This window comes from Sciurus carolinensis, chromosome 12 (genome assembly GCF_902686445.1).
Source record: "Sciurus carolinensis chromosome 12, mSciCar1.2, whole genome shotgun sequence".
Taxonomy (NCBI): domain Eukaryota; kingdom Metazoa; phylum Chordata; class Mammalia; order Rodentia; family Sciuridae; genus Sciurus; species Sciurus carolinensis.
This window is the reverse complement of record NC_062224.1, coordinates 82,205,671-82,230,587: the sequence shown is the minus strand read 5'-3', so window position 1 is coordinate 82,230,587 and position 24,917 is coordinate 82,205,671. Positions and strand designations below refer to the sequence as shown.

General features: G+C 41.5%; 2 protein-coding genes across 9 annotated transcripts; one reads left to right on the top strand and one right to left on the bottom strand.

The window, feature by feature from the left end:
* Positions 1-246: 246 nt before the first annotated feature.
* LOC124962140 (60S ribosomal protein L23a-like) lies at positions 247-777 on the top strand. The gene has a single exon (XM_047521305.1). It carries the CDS (start codon positions 253-255, stop codon positions 721-723), a length of 471 nt encoding a protein of 156 aa, XP_047377261.1. The 5' UTR covers positions 247-252; the 3' UTR covers positions 724-777.
* Positions 778-9,192: 8,415 nt separating this feature from the next.
* On the bottom strand, positions 9,193-15,812 carry Rab29 (RAB29, member RAS oncogene family). 8 transcript variants are annotated; one of them, XM_047521556.1, is made up of 6 exons: positions 15,199-15,811; positions 14,552-15,016; positions 12,497-12,568; positions 11,584-11,760; positions 9,977-10,098; positions 9,193-9,694 (listed from the first exon to the last, which is right to left on the bottom strand). In XM_047521556.1, the coding sequence occupies exons 4-6, from the start codon at positions 11,743-11,745 to the stop codon at positions 9,580-9,582; spliced, it is 399 nt and encodes a 132-aa protein (XP_047377512.1). In that variant the 5' UTR covers positions 11,746-11,760; positions 12,497-12,568; positions 14,552-15,016; positions 15,199-15,811; the 3' UTR covers positions 9,193-9,579. The 8 variants fall into 8 exon arrangements, with proteins under 8 accessions (XP_047377512.1, XP_047377511.1, XP_047377509.1 ...); XM_047521555.1 differs by lacking the exon at positions 12,497-12,568 and adding an exon at positions 12,607-12,750 and having other exon boundaries at positions 11,584-11,765; positions 15,199-15,810; XM_047521553.1 differs by having other exon boundaries at positions 11,584-11,765; positions 15,199-15,810.
* Between the last annotated feature and the right edge of the window lie 9,105 nt (positions 15,813-24,917).

Genomic DNA, 24,917 nt, shown 5'->3' with positions numbered 1-24,917 from the left:
CTTTATTACATTTCTCAAATTCATTTTTTGTTTACTGTCTTAGTCCATTTTCTATTGGTATAACAAAATATCCGAGGCTGAGTAATTTATAAAGAAAAGACAGCACCTGTAATCCTAGCAGCTTGGGAGGCTGAGGCAGGAGGATCGTGAGTTCAAAGTCACCTTCAGCAACTTAGCTTAGGCTCTAAGCAACTGAGTGAGACCCTGTCTCAAAATAAAATATAAAAAGGGCTGGGATGGCTTTTCACCAAGATGGCGCCGAAAGCTAAGAAGGAAGCTCCTGCCCCTCCCAAAGCTGAAGCAAAAGCAAAAGCTTTGAAGGCCAAGAAGGCAGTGCTGAAGGGTGTCCACAGCCATAAAAAGAAGAAGATCCGCACATCACCTACCTTCCGGCGACCCAAGACGTTGCGGCTCCGGAGGCAGCCCAAATATCCTCAGAAGAGCGCCCCCAGGAGAAACAAGCTTGACCACTATGCCATCATTAAGTTCCCCCTGACCACTGAGTCAGCCATGAAGAAGATTGAAGACAACAACACACTTGTGTTCATTGTGGATGTCAAGGCCAACAAACACCAGATCAAACAAGCTGTAAAGAAGCTCTATGACATTGATGTGGCCAAGGTTAACACCCTGATTAGGCCTGATGGAGAGAAGAAGGCGTACGTTCAACTGGCTCCTGATTATGATGCTTTGGATGTTGCCAACAAAATTGGGATCATCTAAACAGAGTCCAGCTGTCTAATTCTAAATATACCCTTTTTTTTTTTTCAATCTAAAAAAAAAAGGGCTGGGATGTGGCTCAGTGGTTAAGCATTCCTGGGTTCAGTTCCTGGTACCCCCCACCCCCGCCACAAAAGAAGAAAGAAAAGAAAAAAGACAAGATGGGTTATTTAGTTCAGTTCTGGAGGTCCAATAGCACTGCTCCTGCATCTTAGTTTCTGGTGAGGGCCTCATGTCATATCAACTCATGGTGGAAAAGTGGAATGGAAGTAGGTACATGTGTTCGAGGCAGACAGACAGCAGGCAGACCCACTTCAACCACCTAATCTGTAGATAGCTAACCTAGATGCACAACACCTAACTCACTCACACAAGACCTAATTCAGTCTTGAGAGAGCAAACCCAGTGTCTAGGGAACCCCCTCCCAACTTTTATAAATTTTGAGATAGGGTCTTGCTAAATTGCTAAGGCTGGCCTTGAATTTGTGATCCTCCGGCCTCAGCCTCCTGAGTCACTGGCATTATAGGTATGATCCACCATGCCTGGCTTGAGGTTCTGCTTCTTAAAGGTCTCATCGCCTCTCAATACTGTCATGTTAGGGGCCAAATTTCCAGCACATGTGTCTCTGGGGTACAAACCACAGCCACACAATAGTGCTTGGCACTTCTGTTGTCAACATTCACATGTGAACTACTGTAACCACCTTTTTTCTCTCCTTTTTCCATAATCTGTGGTAGGTACAACAGACAACCCTGCCTCCATAAAGCACAGCTCTCATGTCCATACTCAAATTAAGTGCATACAGCTTCCACAATAAAGTCTAAACTTCTTAAGCCAGCATTCAAGCTACTACAGAGAGATTTCTTTTTAAAAAATTTTTTTTAGTTGTTGATAGACCTTTATTTATTTATTTATAAACAGTGCTGGGAATTGAAACCAGTGCTTCACCCAGGCTAGGCGAGTGCTCTACCACGGAGCCACAACCCCAACCCCCAAGGAAGATTTCTTAATCATAAATCTAATAAGACTTTGCTAAAATCCATCCATGAATTGGGGGAAATATTTGCAATGCATATGACAAAAGATTAATGTCCTTAATATACAAAAAAATCACTAGAAGGGGCTGAGGGTATAGCTTACTGATGGAGTGCATGTTTAGCATGGAGAGGCCCTGGGTTCAATCCCCAGCACAAACAGACACAGGATAGAGACAGGTGACTAACAGAAGAAATAAAAATGACTAATATATTTTAAAATATGCTCACTTATAACAAAATAAAAATCAGACATTTTTTTTTTCATTTTTCACATCAGTAAAGAAAATTATCTTGTTAAGGGCATTGGAAAATTGGTCTCTCTGACCCTAGTAGTGGGGGTATATATATTGATACATTTTAAAGGGAAACTTAATACAAAATTTAAAGTGTATATAGCCTTTTGGAGTATTTCTAGGAGTTCCTAAAAAAAGTTTTCACATAAATTCATAAATATACAAAGATATTAGTTCATAATAGAAGAAAAAGGAATACCCCAAGTATCCAATGACAGGTAACTAGATATATAAATTATAAGACCTCCATACAATACTATGTAGCAAAGAAGAATAAGGGAGAACCCTGTCTTCTTAAGTGGAAAGATATCCAAGATACATTAAAAAGAGAAATGTAGAAAAGTAGGGGTTGGGGTTGGGGCTCAGTGGTAGAGCATTTGCCTAGCACGTGTGAGGCACTGGGTTCTCCAGCACCACATACAATGAACAAAATAAAGAAAGGTATTGTGTCCATCTGCAACTAAAATATACACACAGACACACACACACAGACACACACACATATATGCAAAAGAGAAAAGCAAATTGCCAAAAGCCATATATGAGCATGTTCTTATTTTTTTTTTGGGTGGGGGAGGGGTTCACAGCTGGGACTGTATATGTAGAGAAATACCTATAATAATATTCAATCTCTTAAGTTTTATTTCAGAGATGAAATTACAGAATCCTATCACCTTTTTTAAAAAAAATCTGTATTATTTGAATTTTTTAAAAGTCTTGGCCAGGTGCAGTGGCGCATGCCTGTAATCCCAGTGGCTCAGGAGGCTGAGGCAGGAGGATTGCGGGTTCAAAGCCAGCCAGCAATGGTGAGGTGCTAAGCAACTCAGTGAGACCCTGTCTCTAAATAAAATACAAAATAGGGCTGGGGATGTGGCTCAATGATCAAGTGCCCCTGAGTTCAATCCCCATTACCAAAAAAAAAACAGTCTTTATTCTTGGTCCTACTACAAACTACACAAGTTTCTTACCCCTTCTACTATTTAGTTTTTCCATCTGTCATAAACACTATGATCCCTGAAAATTTTCTGTGTCCTCATTCCTAGAAACTATCGCTATGTGAGGGCAAAGTAAAGCTGCTTATTAGTTGATCTTGAGATGGAAAATTAATCTTGATTATCCAAGTGGACCCAATGGAATCACAGGGGTCCTTAACAGTGGAAAAGGAGGGACTGGGGTTCAGCTCAGTGGAAGAGGGCTTGCATAAGGCCCTAGGATCCATCCCTAGCACCACAAAACAACAATAACAACAACCAACAATCAAAAAAAACATAGGAAAAGGAGTCCAAAAAGTCCAGAGTGATAAGACGAGAAATAATGGCCAGTTATTTCTGCTCCAAAGATGAAGAAACAGGGTCATGAACCAAAGAAAAGGGGCAGCAAGAAAAGGGTGCATCCCTATAACTGAAAGGAATGCTGTCCAGCCCACACCTTGAGTTCAGCCCAGTGAGACCATGTTGGACTTATGACATCCAGAAAAATTAGGTTAAAAAACAGGTGTTTAAATATGACACTTAAAAATAGTATTTATGTATTTTTCAATAAGAAAAATATTTTTAAAAATCCCTTCATAGGTACTACATCCCTTCACTTGGTACTACAAGATGAAGTCCAAATGCTTTGGCATGGCCTGCAAAGATCTCCTTTATTTCACCCCACTTTCCTCACCTGTATCCTCACAATGGCCTGACTGTGCCCATCTAAAATACATATGTTGAAATCTAATCCTGTGTGATGGTGTATCGAGGTGAGATATTTGAGAGGTGACTATGTCATAAGGATGGAGCCCTCCTGAGTGGCATTAGTGCCCTTAGAGCACTTGCCTAGCATGTGTGAGACACTGGGTTTGATCCTCTATACCACATAAAAATAAATAAAATTAAGGTACTGTGTCCTACAACTAAAAAAATAAATAAATAAAAATTTTAAAAATATACCAAGTCTAACACTTTGTTACAGCAGCCTGGACAAACTAATACAACCTTACAGCCCACTTCCGGCCCTAGCTGTGATGAATATCCACTACCTTCTGAGCAAGTTGCGCTGTACATTTCCCCGTGCCTTCATTCCCTTTATTCCACCTTTCTGAAATGCATTTCCTCCCATAGCCCTCCAGTTGGCTTACTTCTTACTCAGTGTGGCTGTCCTGTCTTTCATAAAGCTTTCCTCATCTCTCTTCTCAAGCTCTACCACTCTAAGACGTAAAGACTTGGCACTTATGACTCTGAGACACAATTCTTTTCAGTCCCTCTGCTTCCTGATCACCCTTCCTGGACAATAGCCTTCTCCTCTCCAGCCTTGCATCCTACCTACCTAAAGAAGTATCTGGCACAGAATGGGCATGCCATATTGATTAAATGAATCACCTACACAGCTGCCAATCATTTTTCTAACCTTGTTTTTAACACAAACCCTTGGGTCTGTTGGCCACTTTCCAAACTTGCATGAGCATTTTAAGCTCCCTTTGTGCCCAACCTGAAATCTTTCCTCAATCACTATCTATCTCGAATCCTACTTTAAGAACTCTTTCTTGACCTCCTTCTTCTTTGGATTTCTAGGGCACAGATCTTATATCTCCTACAACTCCTGCTGCAACCCTAGATACATAAATAGCAGGCAATCAAATGTTTCAAGTATGAAAACAATTGAACAAAAAAAAAATCTTTGCATTAAAAAATTAACTGAAAGCAAATGTACTGAAATAAAAATAGAGGTCTTGGTTGGGTTGTGGAGCTATGGGCAATTTGGAGTCTTCCTTCTCATTTCCTTAATGAGCAAGTTTAAACATATTTATCATAAAGGTACTGGAAAATGTATCTACCCATTTAACATGTTACTCTTTCCACCACACTGAAAACTTGTTAAATGACAAAACTTCAAGGATGCCACCACACACACACACACACACACACTGCAGAAGGCAGTGTGTAGGGGTAGAAAAGATCTATTCCTGCAGTTGATTAAATTTAAAAATCACAATTTTGAGAAGTCATTTTTTGGCTCCAGTTTTCTCATATATTTATCTCATAAGGTCAGTGCGAAATAAAAATTATCCATGTGAAGTGCTCAGGAGAGTATGTAGTTTACAGCAAACAGGCATATTAACACAGTGACTGGCAGCAACAGTTGAAAATAGAATGACTGCTAAAATTCCTGCACTTGCAAATAAGGAAAGTGACATGCAAAATTAAATGACAGTCACTGCACATGGTGACACATCTTAGTAAGTGGAGTCTGTCAATTAAAGATCTCAGGACACGTGTACGCTGCATGCTATTCAGGTTGCACTGAATTTGGCCCCCAATTTAACCACATGCCACTATACCACATATGAGCATGTTCTCAAAAGTCATCTTTATACAAACCAAGAGTTTCAAACCCCAAAGGGCTCAGTTCTATTTCTCTAAATGTCTGGGCTTATTTTCTAAAATGGGTTTTCCAGACCAAATGTTTCCCAGAAACCTAAATGACAGAATGGAGATGGGGAGTTAGAAGACGTGCAGTCATGCCTTGGCTTTATTACAAATGCAACCAGCTGCCTTTCAGTCAGTCAAATTTTGAGACATTTGTTCCCTCAAACGGAAAATGGGAAGAACTGTTGGCTTTCTTATTTCAAAGATAGTATAAGAGGATATACAGCTTGAGGATCTGAGGGAAGAGTCCTGTACAGAATCAGGTGTTGGATTCCAGTGCTTTGGGCCAACTTTGGATCGTTAGTACTGCTGAGGGCCTTCCCTGCCCTATGATGGCTTTGTCTCTACTTATTTGGTCACTTGCTATTCTGTTCAAACAACAAAGGTGGGGCAGGCATCGTCCCCCAGCTCTGTTCTCAACCCTTCCTTGGGTTACTCAGAACACCCTGTAGAGGATTCTTATGACTTTTTAAATTTTTTTTGGACCAAAGATTAGCTGAATGACTAGAGGACATTTTGACTCAAACACAGAAATGTCTCTAGGTAGGGACTACAAAAATGTCCATGTTCTAAACAATTTTACCAAAGAGGTAGCATCCAATGATATGACCTAATTATTTTTAGGTCACATTTCCATTCATGCAAATATTTTTTTCTTCCTTCCCACCTCCCATGGTACCGGGGATTAAAAACAGACCCTTGGTATGCTAGGCGAGACTTTGCCATTGAGTTATATCCCCAGTGTTTTTTATCTTTTTAAAATTTTTATTTTTGGTACCAGGGATTGAACCCAGGGACACTTTACCACTGAGCTACATCCCCAGCCTTTAAATAAAATTTTTTGAGACAGGGTCTTCCTAAGTTGCTTAGGGCCTTGCTAAGTTGCTAATGCTGGCCTTGAACTTGCAATCCTTCTGCCTCAGCCTTCAGAGTTGCTAGGATTACAGTCATGTACCACCATGCCTGGCGTTCTTTTATTTTGAGACAAGGTCTTGCCAAGTTGTCAGGCTGAACTTAGAATTGGTGATCTTCCTGCCTCAGTCTCCCACGTAGCTGGGATCAAGGTGGGTGCCTTTTCTTTATGGATAGGGGCATAGAGTAGAATTACTTATATTTCAGTTCCTTCTTTAATGGTTTTCAGGCCTATAATTCACCAGTTGGGAGAAAAAAAATCCAGAAGGGCTGGCAGGCCAGCCTTCAGCAATGTTCAAAAAAGCAGGCAAATCCTGAGTCAGGAAATGGGAAAAGAAAACATATTTGGGTTTAAAATGGTCCCATCTCCAAGCAGTATTTGGGGTATTACATCAAGTTCTGAACTGGTACTAGGCATCTGGACCTAAGCACTGGTACTAGCAAATTAACAGAAAACAGAACATTTATCTTCCTTTAAAACAGAGGTTATAAAGATAAAAATCTCTATTTCTACAATATTCTTGAACTATTGTTATAAAATTGCACCTTAACAAACTGACATTAAAGGCCAATAACTACTAACCACCATGAATATGAGACCTACTTCCCATTTATTTGTGATCTTGCAGGGATTCAAGCCAGCGAATAAAAATCAATTTTCTCTACACATAAAGGGAATTTGTTACTCCACTATTATCTTCAGAATCACTGTCATCAAAATCTTACCTGAAAATGGTAATACGAAAAAGAACTTCAAGGTCTTAAAAGATCAAGCAAATTATACTAACTGGCACTAAAATACAACAAGGAGCTGGGCACGGTGGCACAGGGCCTATGGTCCTAGTGACCTGGGAGGCTAAGGCAGGAGGACGCAAGTTGTAGGTCAGCCTGAGCAACTTAATCAGATCTTGTCTCAAAATAAAAAAATGATAATATTAAAAAAGGGTTAGCAATGTGGCTCAATGGTAGAGAGCCCTGGGTTCAATCCCCAATACCAAAAAAGAAAAATAAGAAATGGGCTGTAATGTAGCTTAGAGGTAGGGTTCTTGCCTTGCATGTGGGAGACCCTGGGTTCAATATTTGCACCATAAATCAACAATACACCACTGAAGGCTTGGCCCACTATGTCCTTCTTTTATTTGGTTTCTGGCCTCTTCCTAGGGACAATGGCTTTCAAAGTCTGGGTGTATGAGAATCACCTGGAAAGTAACCAAACAAAAGCAAACCCAGGATTTTTTTTTTTTTTTTTTTTGTACCAGGAATTGAACCCAGGGTGCTTAGCCAGAGTCACATCCCCAGTCCTTTTTTGTATTTTATTTACATACAGGGTCTCGTTGAGTTGCTTAGGGCCTTGACAAGTTGCTGAGGCTGGCTTTGAACTTTCAATCCTCCTGCCTCAGCCTCCTGCGCCTCTGGGATTACAAGCATGCACTATCGTGCCAAGCAAACCCAGGATTCTTTACATAGTAAAGACCTGACTCTCAATTTTTACAAAGTTCTCCAGCTATGGTTTCCAAATCTGGTCATTTAGGACCCACCTGGGAAGTTTTAACAAGAACAACACATTGCCAAACTGGGAAGTTTGATTCACTGATTTGAGACTGGGATCCCTAAAAATCTTAAAACATTAAATTTAAAAAAATTTCCCAGGTGGTTCTGATGAGCCAGATCTGGGAATCAAATAATTTAGGACACTTACTGAAGGTCTATCAAAGAACTTCAGGCCTATGAGTTCACTAAGAATATGCATAACATTGGGTAGGTTGTAAATCACTATCTTAGGAAGAATTGAACAAGTTAAACTGTCTAGAAAGTGACTCGATACTAAAAACTCTGCTCAATTTAGCACTTAAATTACCTAATGATTTTCTATCTATCCGCTCTCCACCCCCAGGCCATGGCCTGTAAATAATATTTGTTTTTTATGTCTAAGTGCTAGCCAATCACACTGCTCCTAAAGTTGAAGCAGTGGATTCTGTTCTGTTAATCTCGCCCCTTTCTTCTTCCATTCAGATTCTTCAAAGCTGCAAGGAACAAGCCTCCTTCAGAGCAAGCCAACTGACAATACTCACAGCATCATGCCTCAGAACATTAACCCAGAAACCTCAGAAAATCCTAAGGTGGATTAATTTCTTTGTGGAAAGAAATGCTCTCATCACACAAGATAGGCAGTTTAAAAGCTTGACTCTTTTTGAAGCTGAGAGAGAAATTAATCATGACTAGAAGTTTCAAAAATACAGTGACTATGATTCACCACCAGTAGCCCCCAAACCATAGATGTTCAGCCTCCACCTTCTATATCCCAGAATCAGATGTTTACATTCCATGTTCAGGACAGAATCTGAAAGCAATGACCTATGAAAAGACATTTGATTTTATTTTCCTCTCAATCTGAACATGGTATCATCATACAACAAGTGGTATAATAAGGTCAAAAGTAGGTGACCATTATGTGTGTGTGTGTTTTTTTTTCCTTTTGTTACTGGGAATTGAACCCAGGAGCAGTCTATGGAGTTACAAATCCAGTCCTTCTTATTTATTTATTTTTACATTACTGGGATGAACCTAGGGGTGTTTTACTACTGAGCTATACCCCTCAGTCCTCATTATTATAATTTTTTTAAATTTTGAGACAGGATTTCATCAAGTTGTCCATGCTGGCCTCAAGTACTTCTTGTTCTTTTCTTTCTTTCTTTTTTTTTTTTTTTTTTCCCCTCCTGTACTGTGGTCTGAACCCAGGGCTTTGTGCTAGTCAAGTGCTCTAACTGCTGAGTTATATCCCCAGTCCTTCTTTTGTTTTTTTTTATTTTGAGACAGGGTCTTGCTAAGTTGCTGAGGTTGGCCTCAAACTTGGGATCCTCTTGCCTCAGACTCCTAGGTCCCTGGAGTTTCAGGTGTGCACCACTATACCTGGCAGAGAATTTTGACTTTTAATTTCTAATTCTTCCCACAAAGTTCCAGATCACAAATTGAGGTGATCATTCTTACATAGAAGTCACTGACTGGGCCACATGAGCAAGTCAGAGCCAACATCCAGGGGATGTAGAAATACACGTGTCCCAGGGGTATTTTTAAGTCACAATGGCCCTTCTTACTGGATCACTGGCAGGAGACAGTTCAAATGTTCTTAATGAAATTGCTGGGTGGGCCCAATGGGAATAAATGGAAAGACCTTCTAGAACTGGGATGGAAACAAGTCAAATTCTACTAGCAGCAGGCCCAGCTGGAAGAGGACTTGGTTTGCAGATTGATGTAGTTCCCTTGGGTGGACAAAGACATAGTGTCTTCTCTGGAATTGCTCATCATCTTTTCAATGAGGACTCTGCAAAAAGAAATAAAAAATCCTGAGCAACTGGATGGAGAAAAAGGAGATATGGTAGAGACAATTTTATTAGCAGATGACATACTATAAAGCTATAGGTTTAAAAGTCCTTGGTCCCCAGTCATAATGGGAGAGAAGACAGTATTACTGATGTTCAGGAGTGGGCATTCCGGTGGCTCAGTCTGTTCTTGTTTGCTCAAAAGCAAGAAAACATGGTACATAGGGCCACAGTAGAGGATGGGTAAATCTCTGCCTGTCCCCAGGTCAGCATGAACTACTCACCTCATGGCTTCATTAATATTTTTGTTCTCCTTGACAGATGTTTCTGTCCAACCCGTGAAACCATTCTCTTTACTGAACCGGTCAATCTGGTCCCGGTTTACTGCCCAAGGAGACAGATCACACTAACAAAGAAAATACATAAAATGCAACACTATAAACTTCCTAGGAAGAGGAACATACCACAGATACATCTGGGCTTAAAACAATTCTCCACCACTGGCTAAGAACATCAGTATCTAAACTCTGCAGTCAACATTGTTCCCAAAGTCACGTTCTCCCTTGGGGGAAGGGATGGGGAATGGGAATGGGAAAGAGCAGAATGAATTGGACCTAACTTTCCTATGTTTATATGTGAGTACATGGCCAGTGTAACTCCACATCATGTTCTATCATGAGAATGGAAAGTTATACTCTGCATGTATGATATGTCAAAATACATTCTACTGTCACATACAACTAAAAAAAGAACAAATAGAATAAATGATAAAAAGGAGACTAAGTGATAAAATAAATGGTGAGTTAAATGGAAAAATAAGTAAATACATACACACACTGGACCAGAATACATGTAAAACAGCTATAGTTTAATTGTTAAAATATAGAAACAACCAAGTAGTTGATGTATTCTAGAGTGGATAAGTTTTCTTTTTTTGTTTTTTCTTTTTATTTGTTCTAATTAGTTATATATGACAGTACATATGTATTTTGACGTATACATAATTGGAGTATAACTTCACATTCTTCTCGTTGTACATGATGCAGAGTTACACAGGTCATGTAATCAAATATGCACTTAGGGTAATAATATCTGATTCATTCTACTATCATAGAATGGATAAATTTTCATCTATATAATGAAATGCTATAGAACAATGAAAGTGTGTAAACTTTTGCTGCATTAACCCATTCACCCACGATATGGGTGAATTTCACAAATGTGACATTGAGCAAAAGACACACAGTAAACCGCATGCCATGTGATCCTTATGCGTAAAGTTCAAAGAGGCAAAAGCAATGTGTTACATTAGGAATTAGGATGAGGTCACCTTTGGGGAAAAGGAGAATAGTGGTTAGGAAAGATCACCAGGGAGTTTCCTGGGGTTATTTCTGTATTTATTTATTGTTCCAAATGCAGATGAATAGGCATATCCATTTAACGACAGTTCATTAAATGTCTACATTGCAATTAGTATAACTCTTGGTAAATTGTAAGAATATAATACTTTAATATAATATTTATTATTATTAACAAAAAGAAAGAAAGAAAGAAAGAAAGTCACATTCTCTATATCCCTTGAAAGAAGTAGAGATGATTCTGCCAACTTTGAAAGGGGAAACAGAGGCCCACGATCAGAGAACATTTTAGATTCACTTTTTGACCACAGAATCAGAGGTCATTTTCTTTTTCTTTTTCTTTTTTTTTTTAATTGTAAACAAATGGGATACATGTTGTTTCTCTGTTTGTACATGGCATAAAGGCATACCATTTGTGTAATCATAAATTTACATAGGGTAATGTTGTTTGATTCATTCTGTTATTTTTTTCCCTTTCCCCCACCCCATTCCCTTCCCCTCTACCCCTCATTTTCTTAAGATTGGCCATGTACCTTGTTGGCCAAGAGCAGGCAGGGCAGGGGCTCTCCATTGGGCAGTGTGATCTTGCTGTCCAGGTCCTGTTTCCATCTCTGGCTGTTGCTGAAGGTAGTGGCATTGGTAACATCAAACATAACAACACAGGCTGAGGCATCTCGGTAGTAGAGTCGTGTCATAGATGTGAAGCGCTCCTGCCCTGGGGAGAAAAGAAGCTCTCAAGAAGGTGACCCTGACAATCACTTTTAGTGCCCTCTGTGATGCCCTGCCTGTCCTTCCTTCACTGTGGGTGAAAGCAGTTTGCATATAGGTGGTAGAGGACTCCTGGCTTTCTACTTTGGATTTTCTATCATTATTAAGTCCAATTATCTACAAGGCAGATTCCACACTTGGATTGCCCTAAGTCCAAATCCCTGCTCTGCCATTTGTTATCTATGTGACTGAGCAAATCAGACTCGGTGCTTCAGATTTCTCATCTGTAAAGTGAAGATAAAAGCTTTTATGATAGGGCTATAAGAATTAATGAATCAATAAATCTGAAATACTTAGAAGAATGGTAGCACATAATACAGGTTCGCTATTATTATTGTCTCTATTTTCTGGGGATCTTGCTTCTAAGGTCAGCTGAAAACCTACACAAAGCACCCACCCTCTGCTGTGGAAGCATCTACCTAGGGTCTGGACAACCCACTACTTCACAAACTCTTCCATACAGACTGCTCTTCATTTATTCAGGGCAAAATATCTAAAAAAAAAAAAAAAAATCTGCAAAAGCTCTGTCTACTCCATCCACATGTTCTCAGAGCAGCTCAATCATTGCAGCTTCAGAAAAAAAAAATTCTGGTTCTGTTGCCCCCCACTTTTTTTCTCAGATTTTGCTGGTTAAACCAATATTTCTTCCCTTGTTCCTCTCTGGCCTTCCCAGTTTACCTGCAATATCCCACAGCTGCAGCCGTACCATCTCGGAGTCAGACCACTGGAGAACCTTCAGAGCAAAATCCACTGAAAAGATATGTTTATTAAACTTTAATAAAATTTACCTGTTAAAAAATCCAGGGATAGGCCAGGCACAGTGAGTGGTGCACACCTGTAATCCCAGTGACTTAAGAGGTTGAGGCAGGAGGGTCACAAGTTCAAGGCCAGCCTCAGCAACTTAGAGAGGCTGTAAGCAATTTGGGGAGATCCTGTCTCAAAATTAAAAAAATAAAAAGGGCTGTGGATGTGGTTCAGTGGTTAAGTTCCCCTGGGTTCAATCCCTAGTACAAAAAAAAAAAAAAAAAAAAGGAAGAAAGAAAAAAAGAAAAAAAAAAGAAAAATTCCAGGGATAAACTCAGATCACAAATGCAGTTACAACCCAAGAGACATGCAACTCCAATCCCATTTATGAATTTGTAAGCCCTCATTAAGCTGAGTTCACACTTGTACCTTAAGTGTGGGACAGATAATTCATACTCTCCAAAGGTATCTCCAGCTCTTCCCCTCCTGTCAAGCCAATTTATTTGAAACTACTTGTCTCTAAGTCTGAGGTCAGAAGGTGACAGTGATTATGAGTTCAACTATCCTCAAGTTAAACAGTTTCAGGAGACTTAGGGGATTTTCTCAGGGAGGAGTGGGGCGGGGAAGATGGAGGAAATGAGGTGGACATGGTCCCTTTTCTACCTTCCACATTCAATTTCACTGTTGGTTTCTAATCAAATTGTATTATGAGAAAACCACCCTGGGGAATTCTACATCCATAAGGCTGTAGGACTCCAGGTATGAGTGTAATAAATGGAGAAGGTCCCCAAGATTCCTAAGAAGAGAATACTATGTAGATGATGCTTAAGAGTTATGCTGAAACCTACCACCAAATCTGGAGATGCTGAGACTCCAAGAATTAGGGATGAATAAGTATGGGGTGGAGGAAGCTTTTAAATAAGGAAAGAGAATAATTCCTGAGGTTTGTAAATATATTCTTCCACATCTGTGTTAGGAATAAAAGCCAGGGGGAATTGAGGATAAACACAAAAAAATTAGCCAGAGCCAATTATATTCTTTGCTACGGGAAAACTAGAACAATTCATAAAAATGAATTAGCAGGACATTTTAACCTAAATCTATGAATTAAGAACATTCACAGTACTTAGGAGCAGTCGGCAGAATGGTCAGGAAACAGTCTGAAACTTAAACAATTCTGTTGGATATACATATACATATATATATATATATTTTTTTTTTTTTTTCAGTACTGGGGATCAAACTCAGAGCCTTGTGCTTGCGAGGCAAGCACTCTACCAGCTGAGCTATCTCCCGAGCCCTTATTATTATTATTTTTTAAACTGGGTTTTGCTAAGTTGCCCAAGCTGGCCTTGAACTTGTGATCCTCCTGACTTGGCCTCCTGAGTGGCTGGAATTGCAGGAATGTGCCCAGTTGCTGGATATTCATAAGGAGGATGTTTTAATTGCAAACTAGGTGGTTATTAATTAAAAAGAAAAGAATTTCATATGAACACCAGGACACATTTTCAAAATTTACATTAGTACAAATTTTTTTCTTTAAAAAAGTTATCGGGTGTACATATGTGTGTGTGTGTGTGGGGGGGGGTTACTGGGGATGAACCCAAGACCTTGCACATACTAGGCAAGTGCTCTACCACTGAGCTACATCTTCAGTCCAGAATATTATTTTAATAGAGATAGGTTTTTAAGTTATTCTTTCCATCACCAGCTCTTCCTAGTTAAATACCTTCTAATTAACAAAAAGGCTTTGTGTGTGTGTGTGTGTGTGTGTGTGTGTGTGTGTGAGATGTTGGGGACTGAACCCAGGGCTTTGTGCACAAAAAGGCTTTTCTACCTCTAGAAAACAACAAACTGTTCAGTTGATTAGCAAGGCTGCACTGAGAAAGAAATGAATTAACTCTTAGTGCTCCCTTTCTCTCTCTCCTCCCCAGTGTGAGGGAAAAAGGGGTGGGAAAATAGGTCAGAGAACGGGTATATTTTACTTACTTTGAAGAATTCCTCACATTCTTTAAAGGATCCCTAGGTTACCTTTATTTAAGCGATCAATGGATAGAAAGCACACAGCTCAAGCTCTGATGGGCATCTGACAGTGTGGAGTGGGGCGGGGGCTTGTTTGTGTCTCCAATGCTCCCCCGATCCTTGAGTCCTTCAGACCAGTTCGCTCCCTAAATTCTCCTCCCAAGGCCATATTAAATCCTTCTGTTCCTTCTTCAACAGCTGTCTGTAACCTCCCGTGAAAAGACGGGCAAGAGCCCCCGCTGGCACCTAACCGGCCCTACTGAGGGTCTCAGCTGCTTCTGTTCTTCAGATTGGCCCTGGACTGCTGGAAGGCTGCGGAGTTCGCAGTTCGCCGGCGGTAAATAGCAACTGCTCACTTTGACTCTCCCCCATTTTTCATCTTTACACCTTTGCCCTCTTTCCGGGCAGTCGGTTCCGACTGAGAAAACCTGGCTGGGGAGACCCAAGAGAGGAATACAAACTAAAACTCGGTAATTACTCCCTTGAGGATCCCAGACACCTACTTCCTGACCCCAACAAGGATCCACGGACACCACCCGCCCCACTTGGGTCCCTGTTTCGGGTCCTCGTGGGGGCCCGGGTCCTGCCCGCCCCTCCGCCTGGCGACGTCTCACCTCCCACGGTGGACTTGTAGTGTTTGCTGAAGCTGTCCTGGGAATATCGCTGGACCAGCGACGTCTTGCCCACTGCGGCGTCCCCCACCACCAGCACTTTAAACAGGTGATCTCGGCTGCCCATGGCTAGCAGGGTGAGCGTTTTCGGGAAGCGGGAAGTTGCTTATTTTAATCCCTTTGGCTTTGGGCCCTCTTCAAACTAAAGTGAGGCATTCTCAGACCCCCGCCCTTTGAAACTGCTCTGACGAGAAAGCAGAAAAGGAAACTTTGCGCCAAACCTATGTGCGCTTCCTCCCCGCGCGGCCGCAACCTGGGTGGGGCGCCGGGCTCCAGCTCCAGTTCCAGCTCCGCGGTTTGCACCTTCTCCCCCGCTTGACCCGACTGCAGAGAAATCGGACCCGTACCACCGAGCCAAACCCACCGGGATTTCCCCCGAGAGGCTCCAGGCAGCGCCTGGGCGCGGGCCAGCTTATTATACGGCTAAGGGACAGACGATGCGGCCCTTCCCTCACTGCACACAACAAATTAGGTAAAAGGTGTAGCCCACACCTCGATACCCCAGACCCAGTCCTGCCCTGCAGCGCAGTGCCTCTTGCCTTCCTACGTAAGCGTCACGTGCGGGTCTGTCCCGAGAACTACATTTCCCAGCGTACTTCGCGGAGAAGAGAGCTAGCCGGGTGCGGACACTTGACGCCAGGCCTCCTGGGAAATGTAGTTTCTTCACTACTTTTGTTTTGGAAAACCCACTAAGTTTGAAGTCTTTCAACCTTCAACCTTCCCGAATCCCGTTTTAAAACAATTGTAGGTCGGTAAAGATCCTTTCAGGAATTTGTTTATCCATTCATTCTCCCCCCCCACCCCGCTCTCTCTCTTTGGTGCTGGGGTTTGAACCAAGCACTACCATCTGAGCTTTATCTCCGGCCCCCTGGAAATTTATTCGATGTGATCTCGCCTGCCTAAATCTATACCCAGATACTTTTCTCATATCTTTAAACGTTTTATAGTGTTAAGATTAAAAATTATTCCACTAATAAAAGCCCAAGCTGACACTGGGCTGGTGGCACACACTTGTAATAATAGCTACTTGCGAGGTTGAGGTTGGAGGATCTTGCAAGTTCAAGATTAGCCTCCGCAACTTAGCGAGACTGTCTCAAAAAGTTTTAAAAGGCTGGGAGTGTAGCTCAGTGGTAGAGCGCCCCTGAGTTCAACCCCGACTACCGCAATCAACAAAAGAACAAACGAAACACCCAAGCCTCATCCATCCTGCTCCAAAAGAAGTTCATTTCCTGTTCCTTCAATTAGAAGGACAAGTCTAGGACCTTGTGAACATGGCCTCATATTTTCCGTATGACTCTATGCCAGGCAGATTCAGAGAAACTTGACCCATGAGACTAACCCTTAGGAAAACTCACACTAAAAGTTATAACACTTAATAATTGGCCATAGCAATAAAGACTGGCAAAAACAAGAGACAGTTCCTCATTCACACTTCCATAATCCCTATAGCTGTATACTAATCATATATCATTCTAGATGAAAGCCAGTTTGAGTACACATCTCCATTTGTTGCTACTATTGCTCCTGCATAATAATAAAACTACAACTTGGCAAATAATTTTAATTTTTCAGCCTGTGATTTTTCTGATCGGCCTGTCATATAAGTAGGTGTTAGTGAGACATGAGTTCCATGACAAGCAAAATGAGGTCCACTTTCAATGTTTTTCTGAGGAATAGAGGAAGAGAACCTTGGGGCTGTGGTATAACAACCCAGGGCCTAACACCATGAAATCCTACCCAGTGCTCTTGATAGAGAGGCACTCTTTCTTCCTGAGTTGTTCATTCTATGAACTCTTTTAGGGAATTGCCTTTGGCTTCAAACATCTCTCTTTGTCCTCACTTTATTTATTTTTTTTTTGGTACCAGGGTTGAGCTCAGGATCACTCAACCACTGAGCCACATCCCCAGGCCTATTTTGTATTTTATTTAGAGACAGGGTCTCACTGAGTTTCTTAGCACCTTGCTTTTGCTGAGACTGACTTTGAACTGGAGATCCTCCTGCCTCAGCCTCCTGAGCAGCTGGGATTACAGGTGTGTGCCACAGGGCCCAGCTATTTTATTCTTTATCTCCAATCAATTCTGTTCAACTGCCGAAAAGGTATCCCCACTGAGATGTCTGACTACAGCCTCCCTCACACTATGTTACTGCAAAAACAACTCCTTTTCTCAGCTTCCCTATTTTTGACTTTGGTCTCATCATTTCTTCCCTCCAGATAGATTTCTGACTTGGAGCATTATTAACATTTCTTTTTACATACATCCATTTATAGCCCCTTCCCCTTTTAGAAAGTCAGTTACCGCAACCTACTGATTCTTCAAAAAAATTTCTCCCACCCATTCCCTCTGCTCCTTATCCAGGACACTTTCCTTAGGCATCCTCATCTCACATCTGGAGATAAGACAGGCCATCTCAAAATATGCCAGATTGGTATAGATCCTTTCAAGCTGAGATCACTTGAGTTTGTAACTGCAGGAAGTGCCATTTGGTTCATCTTTTCCTATATGCAGCAAGTCATAAAGATCCTTTTGGATCGGACATTATTACCCTATTTGACTACAGGAGGGGTGTGATTCTGCATCATATACAACCAGAAGAATCAGAAGTTATATTCCATTTATGTATGATGTGGCAATATGCATTCTACTGGAACTGTGTTTGTGATTCAGTGGTAGAGTACTTGCCTGGCATGTGTGAGGCCCTGGGTTCAATTCTTAGCACTGCCTATAAATAAATAAATAAATAAATAAATAAATAAATAAAATAAGGGTCCATTGGGAAAAATATGCATTCTACTGTCATGTATAACTACTTAGAACAAACAAACAAACAAAAAAGATACTTTTGGGAGGAATGTTCTTCACACACCAAAGCTGGAGAAGAGTTTTGATAATCAAAGATGAGTAATTGGGGCTACAGTGAACCTGAATAAATAGTTTCTCAAGTAACCCTTGTCTTCTACTAGTTTCTACCTCCCCTGCATAGATCTCTTAGTAGTAGTCCTAGAATTTACTACCCTAAACCAGATATCCACCTGTCTTGTCATTCCTTTACAAATATACACCATTGTTTGTTCCTTCATTGTCAACCAACTCTCTTCCCCACACTGGTCAATCTCCCCGCCTGGTGTCAGAGTTTTCTATGCACCTGCTTCCTTCCTCCCCCAACCAACTTTATCTCACCTGATCTTAAATAGGAATTTTCCTCCTCCAACAAGATGAGGTCCCTTATACTCTTTGAATACTCAGTTTCATTTTGTATCTTTGTCTAGGATGCTTCACCTATCAGAGTACTCCAGGTTTTAGCTGAACATGGTGGCACATGCCTATAATGGGAGCTATTTGGGAGGCTGAGGCAGCAGGCTTTTAAGTTCAAGGCTAGCCTTGGCAATTTAGTGAGACCCTGCCTCAAACCAAAAAAAAAAAAAAAAAAAAAAGATCTGGGAATGTGGCTCAGTGGGACCACTGGATTCAATTCTCAGAACTGAAAAAAAAAAAAAAATACTTTCAAGTTTCTTTCCACACATCTAAATCTTACCCCAACTGAAATTCTTAAACATCAGCATGCATAAGGATCATCTGGGGGTACTTGGTAAATACGGACATTCTGCATTCTGATTCTGTAGGGCTACGGTAGGGCCCAGAGGAACCTGTTTTTGGCAAATACTCATGTGATTTTCAGTTCAGGCTCTGTGTTGAAAAATGGCACTTTAAGACCTGACTTCAACATCAACTCATTTGTGAGTATTTATATCAGCCATTATTCATCACCTGTGGATTTACATTCTATTTGACTTTTGGTCACCTAAATATGTGACCAGTTTATAATTATTTACCTTATAAATAACCCTCATGTTGCAAAGTAGAAAGACTTCACAATTTTGGCTTTGATCCTGGTCATCTGTGAGAGGAACTACTAGATCCTAGAACCACAGGGAGTCAAGACTGGCAAGTCTCAGCTCCTCCCCTAAATCAAAGGGTTTTTATCAAATCAGTAACTTTATCATTCTTTCGGTGGAGATGGGAGGTGCATTTCTTCCATACTAAGTTACAATTCTGATTGTGATTTCTCAGAGAGACAGTTATAAATAAGAGAGGGGAAACACACAAGGTGCCAAACAAATGCTTTGCATCTGCATGTTTGGAACACTGTGCTTTGGAGCCAGGCCAAACTGTGAGCCTTGCTCTCTTACCATCACGCTTCTGATGGGTATCTGCCCCTCTCCTTTTATGCTTCCAACTTTTATTTCAAAAAAATTTTAAACCCATAGAAAAGGTAAAAGAGGAGTACAATGCATACCAGTATGCCTTCCACTGGTTTACCAGTTACTAACATTGTATGATATCTGCTTTATCTCTTTGTGTATGTGTTGAACCGTTTGAAAGAGAATAGTAGACACTCCAGCCTTAAATGTGGTAGCATACAGTTCCTAAAAATGAAATTCTCCTACAAAACCAAAACACCATAGTCACACCTAAGAAAATTATCCTTGGGCTGGGGCTATAGCTCAGTGGCAGAGTGCTTGCCTAGCTCTGGAGAGGTACTGGGTTCAACCTCAGCACAGCATAGAAAAGTAAACAACATAAAGGTCTGATGTCCAACTACAAAAAAATTAAAAAAGGAAATTACCCTTAGTTCTATAATGTCAAGTAAGTAATTTACGTTTATATTTATTGTTATGATTTGGATGTGAGGTGTCCCCCAAAAGCTCACATATGAGAGAAGGTTCAGAGGAGAAATGATTGGGTTGTGAGAGCCTGATAGGAATTAACTGAGTGGTAACTGAGGGCTGGCTGGTAGGGTGTGGCTGGAGGAGAGGGCATTGGGGGCGTGGCTTTGGGGTATACATTCTGTATCTGATGAGTGGAGTCTCTCTCTGCTTCCTCATCATCTTGTGATCCACTTCCATCTGCCACACTCTTCTGCTGTGATGTTCAGCCTCACTTGGAGGCCCCAGTATGGAGCGGGACTTCTGTGAACTGAGACCTCTGAAACCGTGAGCCCTCAAATAAACGTTTCCTCCTCTACAATTGTACTGCTCAGGTCTTTAAGTCACAGCATTGAAAAAGCTGACTAAAACATTTATCTATGGTTTTCAACTATTTCTCCCCCACCAACTGATCCAGAATCCAATCGTGCCTTATGCATGACATTTGGTTATTCTATTTCTTCAGTTTCTTTGAAATCTAGGACTATGCTTTATCTAATAAAGGACCCAGTAGCCATGTAGAATTTACATTTACACTATTTAACATTAAATATATTTAGAAACCAATTCATTAGTCACAAGTCACATTTCTATGCTCAACAGCTACATTAGGCTAGTGGTTACTAATCAGACTGCATGGATCTACGCTATTTTTATCATCCCAAAAGGTCTATTGGACAATACCAGTCAATAACACTCCCTAACCTTTTGTTTGTTTGCTTTTTATAATATTGACTCTCTTTTTAAAGACTCCAGGCCAGTTTTGTAGAAAGTCTCACATTCTGGCCAGGTTGCAGTAGCATACACCTATAATCCCAGCTATTCCAGAGTCTGAGCAGGAGGATTGCAAGTACCAGGCCAGCCTGGGCAAGATAGGGGGAACCTGACTCAAAATAATTTTTAAAATAAGAGAAAAGAAAAAAAAAGGAAAAAAAGTCAAACCTCACATTCTGTATCATCTGTTTCCTCAAGATTAGGAAAATATGAAAAACTTTTTTTGTCACAGAGGATTTGGTGTGCACCTTAGTGTGTCACTCATGTCAGGTGATGCCTGTAGAATGAATTCAGCAAACATTTGCAGAAAGGACCTCGTGCCAAGCCATCTCCTAAGGGCTTGGAAACTTGATTTCAAATCACTTATGTGGGCTCCAGAGCCTGGAGATTCACCAGTGTCCTAGGAACAGAGTGGAAAAATGCTTTGAAATATGAAGTGAAGACCCAGGTCAGTGGCCCTGCAGCACAGAGGAGAGGGATGGACCCAGAGAAGGGTCAGGCTATGAGGCTACAGCTGTCCCCCAGCCCCATGCTGCAGACTCCCTTCAATGATCACAGCATTTTGGTGCTGCTGTGGAGCCCAGAAGGCATCTTGGTGAAATGGCCAGGGCCTAGCTAAGCATTCAGCAGGAAAGCTGTGCCGCAAAGTTCCAAGGACACTCTCTAGAGAGTTCAAAGGGCAATCTGCTGATCACTCCTCTGCCAGTTTGTGCCCCAGTCTAGCGCTAGTTTTGAGGCTGGGAGTGTCTAGGGGAAACACCAAATTATAGTTTTTACTGATTTTGTTGCCACATTCCTCCTTGTGTGGACACCTTCCTTCCTACTCCAAACAAAGGCCAGGGAAAGAAGAGAGGAAAGCAAGAGAGAAGTTTGGTTTAAACAACTGCATGTGTGGTCCCAGCTGTCAATGTAGCAGCTGTCAAAGGAAGGAGCTGGAAGGATTCCGTTCAAGTTTCCCATGTCCTTCAAACTCCCTGGGACATGAGGAAGCAGAGATTGTTGTTCCTATGGGCCATGCACAGCTCTTAGAAATACTAAGGGACAACACTGACAGAAGGTATAAATATATCTAAAGAAGGAGTGTTGATCTGAAGGGAAGTTAGTGAGCCTGAAGGCAGAGAAAGACTCCACAAGAATCCTGCCACATGTTTTAGGGTTCTGTCTGGCAGAGGGACCAGAGTCTTCCAGGAATAGCTGGCCCTCTGTTAGATGTCCCTATTAAAGAGACTCATGCAGTCAACCAATAAGACTTAGAAGTTCTAAAACGAATTTCTCTGTTAGAATTTCAGACTTCCCAGGTGCCTCCTGGTCATTTGCCTTCCCTTGTAGCTTGCTTCCGGGGAACAGATGTGACTGGCAGGCCGATGTGTCTGTCTCACCCACTGACCGGTTGGCATCTGGGCTTATACACAGGCTTCCATGGGGTTGTGGGTCTGGGTCAGCCTCCCGGCATGAGATAACTTCTACACGGACCAGGTTTCTGAGCCTCAGAGGATAGGCCAGACTCAGGGTCATGGTGCATGTACCCAGTGGGGACCTCTCTGTGAAGTTGGCTGTTGTTCCACTCTGCAGAGCTGTGCCCCACTTCAACTGTCCTCATGTCATGGGTGAGTAAAATCCCAGGTTAGCAGCACGGTAGTGCATGCCTGAAATCCCAGAGAAGAGGTATCTGAGGCAGGAGGATCACCAAGTGTTATGGTTCAGATGAGGTGTCCCCCACAACCTCACGTGTGAGACAATGCACGAAGGTTCAGAGGAGGGTTGTGAGAGTCTTGACCCAATCAGTGAATTAATCTCCTGATAGGGATTAACTGGTAACTGAGGTGGTAGGATGTGGCTGGAGGAGGTGGGAATTGGAGGTATCTGGCCAGTGGAGTCTCTCTCTCTGCTTCCTGATCACCATGTGAGCTGCTTTCCTTTGCCACATTCTTTCACCGTGATGTTCTGCCTCACCTCGAGTCTCGAGGAATGGAGCTGGTCTTCCATGGATTAAGACCTCTGAAATTGTGAACCCTCAAATAAACTTTTCCTCCTCTACAATTGTTCTGATTGGGTCCTTTAGTCACAGCAGCAAAATAGCTGACTAAAACACCAAGTTTGAGGTCAGCTTTGGCAATTTAGTGAGACCCTGTCTCAAAAAATAAAAAGGACAGGAATGTAGCTCAGTGGTAAAGCACCCCTGGGTTCAACCCCCAGTATCAAAACAAAAACAAACCCCCAAACAAACAAAACCCCAAAAGTAAACAAACCCAGGGTAGTACCGGGTCTACCAACTTCTTCACGTAACAGTTCATTCACATTATCCTACTCTTATATTCTGAATATTTCTCTTCTCACTGTGTTAATTCAACCAATCAACCCACATTATATCATCATCATAATAAAAGTATCTATTTATTGACTCTTTCGTGTGCCCAACCACCCCACAGAGAAAGCATGACTGTCCCATGGTCACACGCTGAGAGAGCTGGGATCCAAATCTTTGTCTAACTATAGACACCCCTAATTATTACTATGTTTTAAAATGAAGCTGTGTGTGGGAACTTCAGACTTCCCAAGAGAAGAGTTTACCATCTTCCATGTGTTTTTTAAGTTTTCTCATTCCAAAAGTGGACAACAGGATCCTTACTTACTGAAGGAAAAAGAGTAAGAATATGTCCTGTTTGGAGAAGGCAGCCTGGCAGTTGGATCTAGCTGGAGGAGAATTCTAGGAAGGCCCTGGTGTATTGCAGAGGATTCTGGCTGCCAACTTTGACCCTGATACAGAAAGGAGATAACCTAGGTGCTGAGCCACGCAAGAGAAACAGAACCGTGGGTAGAACAATCCATCTGAGTGTGTTGCATGATGGATCATTCTGTCTTCTACAGAATGGGAGCACAGGGTGAAAGATGAGTGGCTACACTTAGCTTGGGAGTGGCAACCCCAAGACTACCTTGGGTTGAAGTGACATCTCCCTCCATCTTTCTGAACCTGTATGAAAGGGCAGTTTGGTTTTTGGCCTGCCACCCAACAGACCATAGTTAATGTTCTGTTTAGTTGGTTTGTTTGTTTTTTGGAACCAGGGATTGAACTCAGGGGTGCTTTCCACTGAGCCACATCCTCAGCCCTTTTTATTTTTATTTTTAGACAGGGTCTTGCTAGGTTGCTTAGGACCTCACTGAGTTGCTGAGGCTGGCTTTGGACTTGTGAGGCTGCCTCAGCCTCCCGAGTCACTAGGATTACAGGCATGTGCCATAGCACCTGGCTAATGTTCTGTTTTTGACACTTGAGGCAGGTCGGTTGTTCTTTTACATATTAGTTTCTCTTTCTTTAGGTTTCTAAAAATCAAACACTTCATTTCTGCATGAAGTTATGCATGTGACAGCTGGGGCAGAGTCCAGGGCAGGTAAACATGTGAGTGTCTCAGCAGGTCACAGCCTGGAGTTCCCTTAAAGCAATACTCTCTATTTGTTCATTCCTCTACCTCACATTTGAACATAATGCAAAATATTTATGTTCAAAATAATGAATTCATACCATATGAAGATGATGCAGTCTGACATAACATTCAAACTTACTTGGACTTATTTTTCATTTACCTCTTTTAAATGTCATCAACAACTAGATAGTATTAGTCATCCATACTTAACTAAGCATGAATATAACCATAAAGACTTTCAAATTATGTTTAAGAATTCTTTTCTGGTTGGCCAAACTGTCTTCACTTTTCTGCAATTTCTGTTTTCTTTCTAGTGCTTAAAAAAAATTGAAGTCAGACATTTCCTTGGGAGCCAAATTAAAAGATTTTATATTTAGATAATAAAATACAGCACAGTGAAAGCACTGTTCTGTGCATTATTCAGTTTCTGAGTGTTAGCTGAAGGAGACCACTAACTTCCGGACACTGTCAACTGACTGCACTCAGAGTTGGAAATGTTGCTGTAATTATGTTGCCAAAATATCATCAGAGATAGGCGGGTGCCTGGGAGGTGTGTTTTAAAATGTCCATTGGAAGATACTATTTCAGTAGGCAATTAACATTTTACAGTAATGTAAGGTGTCTTATGAGCAAATGTGAGATAGTAGGTACCATATTTTTTATTATTTCAGCAATGTTCCGTGTTCTTTATAGAGCTCACCCTGGCCAGTCATTTCATCTGGCTTTAAGCAGAGTAGGAAGACAACAGGCTGAGAGAGACCTG